This window comes from Microcaecilia unicolor, chromosome 1, assembly GCF_901765095.1.
Source record: "Microcaecilia unicolor chromosome 1, aMicUni1.1, whole genome shotgun sequence".
In the NCBI taxonomy this organism is placed as follows: Eukaryota; Metazoa; Chordata; class Amphibia; order Gymnophiona; family Siphonopidae; genus Microcaecilia; species Microcaecilia unicolor.
Window position 1 is genome coordinate 104399818 of NC_044031.1, and position 12292 is coordinate 104412109.

Consider the following 12292-nt stretch of genomic DNA (forward strand, 5'->3'; position numbering starts at 1 on the left):
CCAGTTGGTGACTCCTAATGTGGAACCTTGCACTACATAACTATAATTCAGGTTCCTCTTTCCCACATGCATCACTTTGCACTTGTTCACATTAAACATCTGCCATTTAGACGCCCAGTCTCCCAGTCTCGTAAGGTCCTCTTGTAATTTGTCACAATCCTGTTGCGATTGGACAATGTTGAATAACTTTGTGTCATCAGCAAATTTAATTACCTCACTAGTTACTCCCATCTCTAGATCATTAATAAATATGTTAAAAATCAGAGGTCCCAGTACAGACCCCTGGGGAACCCCACTAACTACCCTTCTCCATTGAGAATACTGTCCATTTAACCCTAACAATCTTTTAACCAGTTTTTAATCCACAACAGGACACTACCTTCTATCCCATGATTTTCCAATTTCCTCTGGAGTCTTTCATGAGGTACTTTGTCAAACGCTTTTTGAAAATTCAGATACATAATATCGGCCAGCGCACCTTTATCCAAGTTTGTTCACCCCTTCAAAAAAATGTAATAGATTGGTGATGCTAGATTTCCCTTCACTAAATCCATGTTGGCTTTGTCTCATTAATCCATGTTTTTGATTATGCTCTGTAATTTTGTTCTTTGGTAGAGACTATTATAAAAATGGTATTTTGCCCGGCTCCGACATCAGGCTCACCAATCTATAATTTCCAGGATCACCGGTGTTATATTGGCCTCCTGCCAATCTTTTGGAACCATGCTTGATTTTAAAGATAAATTACATATTACTAACAGTAGTTCTGCAAGTTCATTTTTTAATTCTATCATTATTCAGGGATGAATACTATCCGGTCCATGAGATTTGCTACTCTTCAGTTTGTCAAGTTGCGCCAGTACATCTTCCAGGTTTACAGAGATTTCTTTCAGTTTCTCTGACTCGTCAACTTTGAATACCATTTCTGGCACCGGTATGTCTCCCAAATCTTTCCTCGGTGAAGACCGAAGGAATGAATTCATTTCATCTCTCTGCTATGGCTTTGTCTTCCCTGATTGCCCCTTTTCTCACTCGGTCTTCTAGCAGTCCAGCCGATTCTTTTGCCCGCTTCTTGCTTTTAATATACACTTTAAAAAATGTTTACTATATGTTTTTGCCTCCATCACGATCTTTTCTTTTCCAAAGTCTCTCTTTTCTTTCCTTATCAATTGTTTGCATTTGGCTTGCCATTCCTTATGCTGTTATTATTTTCAGTCTGTTCCTTTTCCATTTTCTGAAGGATTTTCTTTGAGCTCTAATAGCTTTTTTCACCTCACTTTTTTAACCATGGCAGCTGTCATTTGGTCTTCCTTCCTTCCTTTTTTGATAGATGGAATATATTTGGCCTGGGCTTCCAAGATGGTAGTTTTGAACAGCATCCACGCCTGATTTAAGTGTTTGACCTTCGCAGCTGCTTCTCGTTTTTTCTTTCTCATCGTTCTTCTCATTTTATCATAGTCTCCTTTTTGAAAGTTAAATACTGAAGTATTGGATTTCAAAGCCGATATCAAATCTGATCATATGATCACTTATCAAGCGGCCCCAGCACCATTATCTCCAATACCAGATCATGCGCTTCACTAAGGACTAGGTCTAGAATTTTTCCTTCCCTTGTTGGCTCCTGTACCAGCTGCTCCATAAAGTAGTCCTTGATTTTGTCAAGGAATTTTAGCATTCCTTGATGCATTTAGCCAGTCAATATCGGGGTAATTGAAACCACCCATTATTATTGTGTTTCCCAGTTTGTTAGCCTCCCTAGTTTCTGATAACGTTTCTACATCTGTTCATCGTGGCCAGGTGGATGGTAGTACATTCCTGTCACTATCCTTTTCCCCTTTACACATGGAATTTCAATCCATAGGGATTCCAAGATGTGTTTTGTTTCCTGCAGAATTATGTCTATTTTAGTCAATGCCCTCCTTAACATGCAAAGCTACCCCTCCACCAATTTGATCTACCCTATTAATATGATATATTTCATACCCTGGTATGACAGTGTCCCACTGGTTATCCTCCTTCCACCAGGTCTGAAATGCCTATTATATCTAATTTTTAATTTAGTGCCATATATTCTTACTCTCCCATCTTATTTCTTCGGCTTCTGGCATTTGCATATAGATATTTCAAACTGTCCTATTTATATCTTGCTCATTAGTTGACTGTGTTAATTTGCAGTCTTTTATCAGATTTTTTATTTAAGGTCACCTGGTCTACTATGATCTCTTTTGCAACCTCTCTATTGGGATACCCTATCTTCCTTGTTTTGCTGATATCTTTGAAAGATACCTTGTTCCGAGCCATATGTTTTTGAACGAGTGTCGGCCTTCCCCCAGGTTCTAGATTAAAAGCTGTTCTATCTCCTTTTTAAATGCCGATGCCAGTAGCCTGGTCCCACCCTGATTAAGGTGGAGCCAGTCCTTCCAGAATAGGCTCTCCCTTCCCCAGAATGTTGCCTAGTTCCTTAAAAATCTAAAACCCTCATCCCTGCACCATCCCCTCATCCACGCATTGAGACTCCGGAGCTCTGCCTGTCTCTTGGCTCCTTCGCGTGGACCGGGTAGCACTTTGGAAAATGTTACCCTGGAGGTTCTGGATTTGAGCTTTCTATCTAAGAGCCTAAATTTGGCTTCAAGAACCTCTCTCCCACATTTTCCTACGTCATTGGTACCTACATGTATGAAGACACCCAGCTTCTCCCCAGCACTATCTAAAATCCTATCTAGGTGATGCATGAGGTCCGCCACCTTTGCACCAGGCAGGCAAGTGAGCAGGCGATCCTTACGTCCACCAGCCACCCAGCTATCTACATGGTTAATAATCGAATCACTAACTACAACAGCTGTCCTAACACTTCCCTCCTGGGCAGTAGCTCCTGGAGACACATCTTCGGTGCAAGAGGATATTACATCCCCTGTTGTGCTGGTCCTGGCTACAGGATTACTTCCAGCTGTTCCAGGGTGATGCTGTTTATAAGACCTCCCTCTTCCAAGGCAGCACTTCTCTACATCATCCCTGTAGGCCTCCTCTATATACCTCTGTTTCCCTCAGCTCCTCCAATTCTGCTACTCTAACCTCAAGAGCACGGACTCGTTCTCTGAGAGCTAGGAGCTCTGTTTATAGAGCACACACCTGCTGGTTGATGGTCACAACCCACAAGTCTCTGGATTCATCTGCTGCGACTAAAGGAAAGATTTCCATGTGGCCCATACAAATAGAAGGTATATGTTTAAAACATCTGACATTGAATGGCTAGTGTCGCTGAATAAATATATGTATGATTTGAAACAGGCTACATAGCTGAATATCGATGTTTATTTTTCTTGCTTTATTCCTTAGTGGTCTCTACCAGTTTCTTCACTTTCCAGTTAGTATGAATGAGATCTTTAGAGCCCTTCATCTTTCTGAGGACTGAAAGGTCACCTTCCCGCAGAGTACATCCTTTTTGTGCCGCTGCTGTTGGTTGGCAAAGACTGGCATGATAACAAGTAGCCATCTCTCCCCCCCCCCCCCCCCCCAAATCTGCTGATCTTGATTGTACTGTGTTATGCCCTAAACCACAGGGCCAGCTCAATAAAAGGACATTTGGGTAAGGGCTAAACCCATGTGATGATATACATTTTTGTGTTAAAACCTTAGGTAGAAAATGTTTTGTTTTTAAAAAAAAATAATTACCTTCTTTTAATTGGAAAGTATAGCTATATAACATATTTTCAGTAAGAAATAGTTTGTAGATATTGCATATGTTGTATATGTAGTATTCTTAGTGATTTAATCTTTATTTTTTGATGGGAAGGTGGTAGTTCCCCCCCCCCCCCCCCCCCGATCCTCTGGGCTTTTAGTTTTAGTTCAGTTGAAAGTGAGGCTGGGATTTGGTGTTTTGGGCCTTCATTCTACATCTCCTTGGAGAATTTGCCCTTATTTTATATACCCTACCAACTCGCTGAGGACAGTTATTGTTGTGATAGTTTTTGGCAGGTACCATACACTAAGACTCCCTCCTGAATCTTGCAGTGATGGGTCCTAAATCCAGCCATTAGGTTTCGCCAGGGTATGACTTTGGAGTCAGCATTAACAGACCATTGACAGAAGGAATCAAAGCATCCCTATCTGGCATGGGAAGTGCAATATCTGACTTGGAAATTGAGTCCACAGCCACTGAACTGGGTCTGCCACAATCTTTAATTCATAAATATCGATTGCTGTTTTGCTTTGATATTCTTGTTTAACTTTGTTTATTTTTAAAGCAAGAGCCACAGTGATTGGTAGTTTCTAAGCCTCTTTGTTCTTTCATTGAATTTTAACATTTGAATAAGTTTTTCTGTTCCAATTTCAGACTGTGGACATTCATAAAGAAAAAGTGGCTCGCAGAGAAATAGGCATTTTAACAACTAATAAGAACACAGCACGCACTCACAAAATTATAGCACCGGCAAACATGGAGCGTCCTGTGAGATATATTCGAAAACCTATAGACTTCACAGTGCTGGATGATGTTGGCCATGGAGTTAAGGTAATTTTGTTTTAGTTTGACCAGTGCTAAATTATTATCTTGCTGTATCTCTAATACTGTTTTCTTTGGAACTTTCAGGTTTGATCAAGAAAATAAGAGTAACTCCATGTGTTTCTAGTAAAATTCAGTGGCGTAGCTAGGTGGGGCGCAGGGGGAGCGGTCGCTCCCCTAAATCGATTTTTCACAAAAACGGCGCCTATGCGCATGCAAGCGTCTCACCTTCCCACCTATGTGCACGTGCCTCCAACTTCCTGCTTGCACGCGGTGCCACTGCCAGTTCCAGAACAGGATCGCAGTCGTCGCCTGCTGCTGTGAGCCGTCCGCACACTCCCTGTCTCCCGTCCCCATGCTGTGCTGTCTGCAGAAGTGCTTGAATCCAGGAAAAGGAGAACATCGTCCAGAGAGCTGCTCAGCCAGAGCCACAGCGGCCGTTGTGAGCTGTCTCAACAACATTCTTCTCCTCCTCCAGGCTTCAAGCAGTGCAGGCAGGCAGCAATGTGGGGGTGCACGGAGGCCCAGGCCTGGATCCTCTTCAGTGCATGGTCTGCATCGCCCAGGGTGTGGTCGATGCAGGGCAGGCTGCACTGCTGCAGCCCAACTGTTTGGCGGTGGCGCTTGGCCTTGGCTGTGTGAGGCTGATGGATGTTCACTGTTCTTCTTTCTTTTTGACGGCTGGCTTGGCTGTATAAGAAGGGCCCAGGGACCGTTCCGTGGCTCGTGCTCTGTGTGTGCTAAAGCAGTAGCAAAAGATTATTAAAAATAAATGTGTGGTCCTACTGTAAAAAGTCTAATGCTATGCCACTTGGATATGCAGCAGTGCCTTAAAAGGTGGAGGACAAAAGATTTTGTTTTCTTTTTTACTTATTTGACAGCTTTTTAATTTATTTGAAAGCTTCCCATATCTAAATTTAAGTATCATGAAATAAAAATTGAACATCACTAAAACAACTTTTATTGATGTTCAATTTTTATTTAATTCTAGATATGGGAAGCTGGTAGAAACAAGCAGTTATCTCTGTATTTTGTGCTCATTTCTCTGCGCTGTTCTGTACAATACAGATGTAGAAATTTCAGTGAGAATATCCTGTTTCTTGATCTTAACTGTTCATCTGTGTTTGTAATCTACCTTTGGGAAGCGTGTGTTATAAAGATGGAATATATTCAAATTAATTGGAAATAGAATTAAACTCTCTTTTCATTGGGGCACATGGAATCACATCTGCATCTGATGTCTGTTTTGGTCACTTGGTGACCCTTTACTAGCATGAATACAGGGGGAGTCTCTATAGCCAGCCCCTCCAAATGACACAGATTTAAAATGTAGAATAAATTAGTACTCTAATCGATGAAACCAATACTTCCTCTGTGTATAGCCATATGCTGCACAAGCCAGCATGTTTGAAAATGTGAGATTAAATAAAAATGCAACCAACAATAAAGAACAACAACAAAGATGTAGCAGTGCATAGATTTGCTTTGTTTTGAATGTACTAGATGATGGCTTTGCAAGGAAGGGGGAAACATAGACTAACTTAATTGGCTTCAACTTTTTAATGTCATCATCCTATCTCCTGTTTTCTTCAACCTTCTTGATGTCAGACTTAATGGGATTGGAGGAGGCAAGGGAAACAAGGAGGAGATACCAGACCTGGGGGGGGGGGGGGGGGGGGGGCAAGGGGAGGAATGAGGAGATGCCAGATCCAGGCAGAGGGAAGGAACAGAAGATGGATGGAACTTGGAGAGGTGGGGCAGAGGGAAGAAGCAGAAGATGGATGGGACTGGGAGAGGTGGGACAGACAGAAGGAGCAGAAGATGGATGGGTCTGGGAGGGGTGATGAAAAGAGGGAAGGAACAGATGAGATAGATGGGACTGGGAGGGGTGGTGAGCAGAGGGAAGGAGCAGGAGATGGCTTGGACTGGGGGGTGGGAGAGGGTAAGAAGCAGGATGTGAAAATAGGGATATGAGAAGAAGGGCAAGAAAAGGGGATGATGTGGGGAACGGTTGAGAAATAATGTGAATGACCTGGAAGACTGGAAAGAGGATATTAGGCATTGAAAGGGGATTGGGGTACTGGTGAGGGGTATAGGAGAAGGGGATGAGTTTCTGAAGGGAGTTGAGTTAGGGTAGAAAGGGGTTAAAAAGATGGTGAAAGAGTAGCTATTGGGCATGGGGTATAGGGTAAGCGACAGAAGAGTGACCTTGGAGGCAAGGGAGGGAAGGAGACATGGATGGAGCTGGGACCGATAGGGTGATGAGATGCAGTGGAGGGTAGATGGTGGCAAAGAGAGTGAGTACAGAGGATGGGAACTGGGGACTAATGAAGTGGGTGAAAGATGGGAGAGGAACTTAGGAGACTGGGTAGGGGAGAGATTGAGGGGGAAAAGGGAGTGCTGAAAAGGGAATGAGAGGGGGATGGTCAAAGCCAGCAGCTAGATGGATACTAAGGACTAAAGAGTGAAGAAAAGTGTGTGTGTGGGGGGGGGGGGGGGGGAATAAAATGAAAGATCAGTGCCAGACAGATGCAGAGAAGGACAGGAAGAAGACAAGAGAAGAGCAAAGAAATGGAAAAGCCAACCTGGAAAAGAATTTAGGAGAAGACTGACACATGGAAAGTGGAAAAGAGCCTGGGACCAGACCAACTAGAAAAATAGAATGCTCAGATAACAAAGGTAGAAAAGAAAGCTTTGTTTTTATTTAATGCTTTTTAAGGACTAAGATGTGCCTGCTTTGTGAAGTGTAAATTTTTTTTGTATTGTATTTTGCAGAGTACAGGAGAAAATATATTTCTGTTTCTCTTTTACCAGTATTTGGACTGCTTCCAGAGTCTGGCTTTCTTGACGAGATCTAAATTTCATTTTTTTTGGGGGGGGGGGGGGGGGGGGCATGTTTTTTGTGGCTCCCTATTTTGTATCACATGAGGGTCTGTCCGTGTTCTGCATATGTGACTGAGGTGACAAGAGTCTGCTAGCATGTAGTGTTTTGTGTAGGAATGTGTAACAGTCCAGCTTGTTCCATTTTCCAGTAGCAGGTATATTGGTGCTCTAAGGTCCAGTGTCTTTTCATAGGTGGGCAAGGGCTCTTGTGTGTTAAGTTTTTTCTGTATAGATTTTGAGTCTCTTTTTGTAGGGTTTTGTGTTATTTCATAAAGTGTCTGGCCCTATTATTTTTGATATGCTGGCTTCATATTCAGCGTTTTAGTCTGGTGCGTGTGTGTGCTTTTTTAAATAGCCTTAACGACTATGTATGAGATGTACATATGCAAATGAATACGCAAATGTGACAAGCCACACCCTTTGACCCCCAAAATGAAACAGTCAAACTAAGTCCATGTCTGGTGCCTATTTTACAAAAGTCTGCTCCCCCAGACATCAAAACCTAGCTACGCCTCTGGCAAAGTTGCTGAGGTCAGGAAAATCACCAACTACTAGGCCTGTTGATCTTAATACTGGCCGGGCACTGCTGCTTTTTGATTTTTATTCCTTCAGTAAAATCTTGCACATTAAAAAAAACAACAACAATCCACAAATGCATCTCTAAACCAAGTAAAACAAATTGGTTCTCTGTTGAAAATCAGTTGACATAGATTGTTTGACCATTATTACTCGTAATTTTATTTTATTTTTCTAAGAATTGTCTTTTTTTAATAGAATTCAGTATTCATTATTCTAATTTAAATTGGTAAAGATACATCTTTTATTTAGTTTGTGATCTTGCAGATTCTCTAGGGCAGTAGCCATTGCTTAGTTTGTAAAATAAAGGTGAGGTAACATGGTCGCAAAAGTCATGAAAGAACTAAGGGAGAAGAGAAAATGAAGCATGATGTACCATCTATTGTTAAATGCATTTAATTTGCTTTTTTTGTACCCACCAGATTAACCAGGATCTTCTGACCTGTCATGTTTCTGTCCTTCTACTAGGAGGCCAAACCTGTGGCTAATTAATGGTCCAAGCAGGCACTGCAAAGGCTTCACCTGTGCTCACTGGAGAGTGACCACACAAAAGTGAAGGTGAACCCGATCCCCACGAAGAATAAGTCCAGCACAAAACAGAGGAGTAGGGATGGTAGGCTCTTTCCAATCAGTGAGAGAGACGTACGAATAAAAAGTTTATTAGTAACATCTAAAAAATGACTCAACACAACTGTGTTTCGGCGCCAAAGCACCTTCCTCAGGAGTCTACAAAATTAAATATAAAAATAAATGTAAACAAACAATAAAAGAATAAATAACACACATAGTAACAGTATAGAAAAAAATCAAAAATAAACAAAATGAGCAGGGTTACTGTACAAAATATTATATAAAAACATACCTAAATGTATATATGACATAGACCAACAAGGAAATGCATATATATGCTAGTGTTAAAAATAAAAAAGATAATTCTCCAAAGGAGCATTACTAGTATAAGTGCTTTAAAAACCAGTGAAATGTGAGCATGCATTTTTTCAAAAAATATGTTATGCAATTCCAACAACATAACAAAATATACAGAAATGGTGTTATACAAATTAAAATATATATAGGATGCAGAGATATTTAACCATTTGTTGTACATGTATTTCAAAAATCTCTAAATTTTATATCTACTATAATAAAATGCACCCTGAACGTTCTGAGGACAAAGTTTCTGAACTCGCAGCACAAGGATTCATAACTTCATGATGGTGAAGCCATCCCACTATGACTCGGAGCCTCGCCCTCACGTCAAAGGTCATGACGTGAGTTCAGAACCTTAGCAAAAAGAACGTTCAGGGAGCGTTTAAAAATAGAAAAAGTCAAGGAAAAAAAACAAACAAACAAGCAAGCAGGGGGAGCAGTAGGGAAACACACGGAGCGTGTTTCCCTACTCCTCCCCCAGGATGTGCAACGCCCACCCCCCCCCACAAAGCCACACACGACAAACCGCAAAAAAAAAAAAAAACCCAGCCAACACATGCTGCAGGTGCAACAACCACCCCCGCGCCACCCCCTCCCCAAGCCACCAACGAAAATCATGCAAAAAAAATAAGCACCGCAACACAATCCACATGAAGCAACCCCTACCCACCCACCAACGCGTAGCTTTTCTGCCGGGGAACCCGAAACCCCGCAAGAACACGTCCTGTCTTCAGACTCCAGCATGATCTTCAGCATTACTAGCCTCTGCAGGCAGGGCTTCTGTGCGTCTGACGTCGTGCACGATGTAAGACGCACATAACCCGCCCTGCACAGTCTAGCAATGCAGAAGATCAAGCGGGACTCAGCAGAGCCCACAACGAAGGACTTCTGCTGGCGGGATTTTGGGTACCCTGCCAGCAAAACTAAGACACGGTAGGCTGGGATGGCGGCGGGAAGGGGGGGGGGAGCAACGCGCGGCGGCGGAGGGTGCATCACGCGGAGTAAGCGGAGATGGCACACAACAAACCCAGAAAGCAGGCTCTGCTTCCTTCGAAATTCATCACACTACAATCCCCCACCCAAAATGAAATAAAAAACACACACACACACACTCTCTCACAACAGGCACCGCTCCATGAAACCCCAGCCCCCACCCCCCACACACAATCATTCACTCATCTGGCAGCGGTTCCAGAACCCACCACCTAAAAAAAAACAAAAAAAACTTACTCTGAATTGGCCACAGTTCCTCAACACAACCCCCAAAACACACACACACATATACACACACACACACACACACACACACACACACACTCACTCACTCACTCAATCATCTGGCAGCGCTTCCTGGAATCCCTGCCCCACCACACACACTCAATCACTCATCTGGCAACCCCCCCCCCCCCCCCCCCCCAACAGGCACACACTCACTCACTCACTCTCTCATCTGGCAGCACTTCCTGAAACCCCTGCCCCCCACACACACACTCATAATCTCACTTTGCAACAGATCATGAACCCCCCCCCCCCCCCACCCTTCAAACACACACACACACACTCTCTCTCATCTGGCAGCGCTTCCTGAACCCCACCACACACACTCTCTCTCATGTGGAAACGCACAATAAACACACCCTCACACACACACTCACTCACTCAACTGCCAGCGCTTCCATAACCAAACCCCAAACCCCTCCTTCTTCCCTGCTGAAACCCCAAACACACACACCCCGACACCCCTACAACACACACACACACTCACTCTCTAACTCCGGCAGCGCTTCCTGAACCCTCTCCCCCCCCAAACCACTCTCTCACATCTGGCAGCGCATCCTAAAACCCCGTACACACACTCACTCTCTCTCTCTCTCATCTGGCAGCACATCCTGAAACCCCACCCATACACACACTCACTTACTAATCTGGCAGCCGTCCCTAAACCCCCCCCCCCCACCCACCCACACACACACTCACTCTCTCTTCTGCAAGTGCTTCATGAACCCACGCCACAGTCACACAATCACTCACACACTCGCTTGGTTTCATACACTCAGTCTCACAGAGCATCTCAGTATCGCACACACTGAATCTGTGTGAAACACACTCACAATCACACTGTCTCACATACGCACTTGCACACACTCTCATTCTCACACATACTCACACCCACACTCTCTCTCTCTTACACACTCACACGTTCACTCTCTCTCTCACACACACTCACTCTCACATACACTCTCCCAAACATACACACTCCGAGGACAACCTTGCTAGCGCCCATTTCATATGTGTCAGAAACGGGCCTTTTTTACTAGTATGTATATAAAGTGCTAAAAAAAGATAACATACTGATAAAAATAAACATGAAATTTCACTAACCAAAAGTGTATACGAGATATAAGGCTATTTGAATATATGTGAGTTATACGGCTGTCTGAATATATTGCTATACTATATATATATATATATATATATATACACACAGTGCACTCCATTTAACTGCATGCTGTACTTCGGTCCCGTTTTTGGCGCCATCAGTTTCTGTGGGGACAAACTTCAGTTTAGCTCACCATTGATAAGTGCAAGATTCGCTTATATGCATGCTTTAAGACCGCTCCTCTGCAGGTAAGACTCCGCATAAGCGCGCGCATGGAATATGGAAGCCGATTGGCACATGACAACCAACGTGATTTCAAATTTACTGCCCCTTTAACTGCCACAGGCAGAATAAGCGAAAGAATGTTGTTAGAGTGTACACTGGAGTCATCATCGCGGCGGAATTGTAAGACTTTAACACTGGCTGAACGAATAGAAAACAAAGTCAAGCATCTATTGCTAAAGAATATGGTGTCAATCCCAGTCAAATTTCACGTGTCTTTAAGCAGAAAGACCAGCTTCTGGAAGACTAGCAAAACAATACAAATCCACAATGGAAACGAAAACGGGCGGGAAAAGCTGAGGAGGTAGAAGATGCTCTTTGATTTTCTCGAGTCAGGAGCAGAGTTTCCTGTCAGTGGTCCACTGCTTATGGAGAAAGCTAATCAGCTAGCTGAAAGTCTTGGACTAACTGAATTCAAAGCCCTGTCGGTGGCCCACTGCTTATGGAGAAAGCTAACCAGCTAGCTGAAAGTCTTGGACTAACTGAATTCAAAGCCACTGTTGGATGGTTGGAAAGATGGAAGGAGAGGAACAACATAAAATTCAAAAAACAGCATGGTGAGAAACTAGACACTGATGACTTTGGTGCTGAAAATTGGGTTGTTTCAGCACCAAAGTCATCAGTGTCTAGTTTCTCACCATGCTGTTTCTTGAACAAGTTTGCACCTTGTGACATTTTCAATGCTGACAAAAATGGTCTCTACTGGCAAATGATTCCTGATGGAACACTTGCATTCAAAC

At 43.2% G+C, this 12292-nt stretch overlaps 1 protein-coding gene across 1 annotated transcript in view; it reads left to right on the plus strand.

Annotated features, from left to right (window-relative positions):
• Positions 1 to 12292, plus strand: part of LOC115467686 (abl interactor 1) — a 244673-nt gene that overhangs the window by 113420 nt on the left and 118961 nt on the right. Inside the window, exon 3 of the mRNA XM_030199283.1 lies at positions 4334 to 4510. Coding sequence (XP_030055143.1) covers positions 4334 to 4510 — 177 coding nt within the window. The remainder of the gene's footprint in view (positions 1 to 4333; positions 4511 to 12292) is intronic.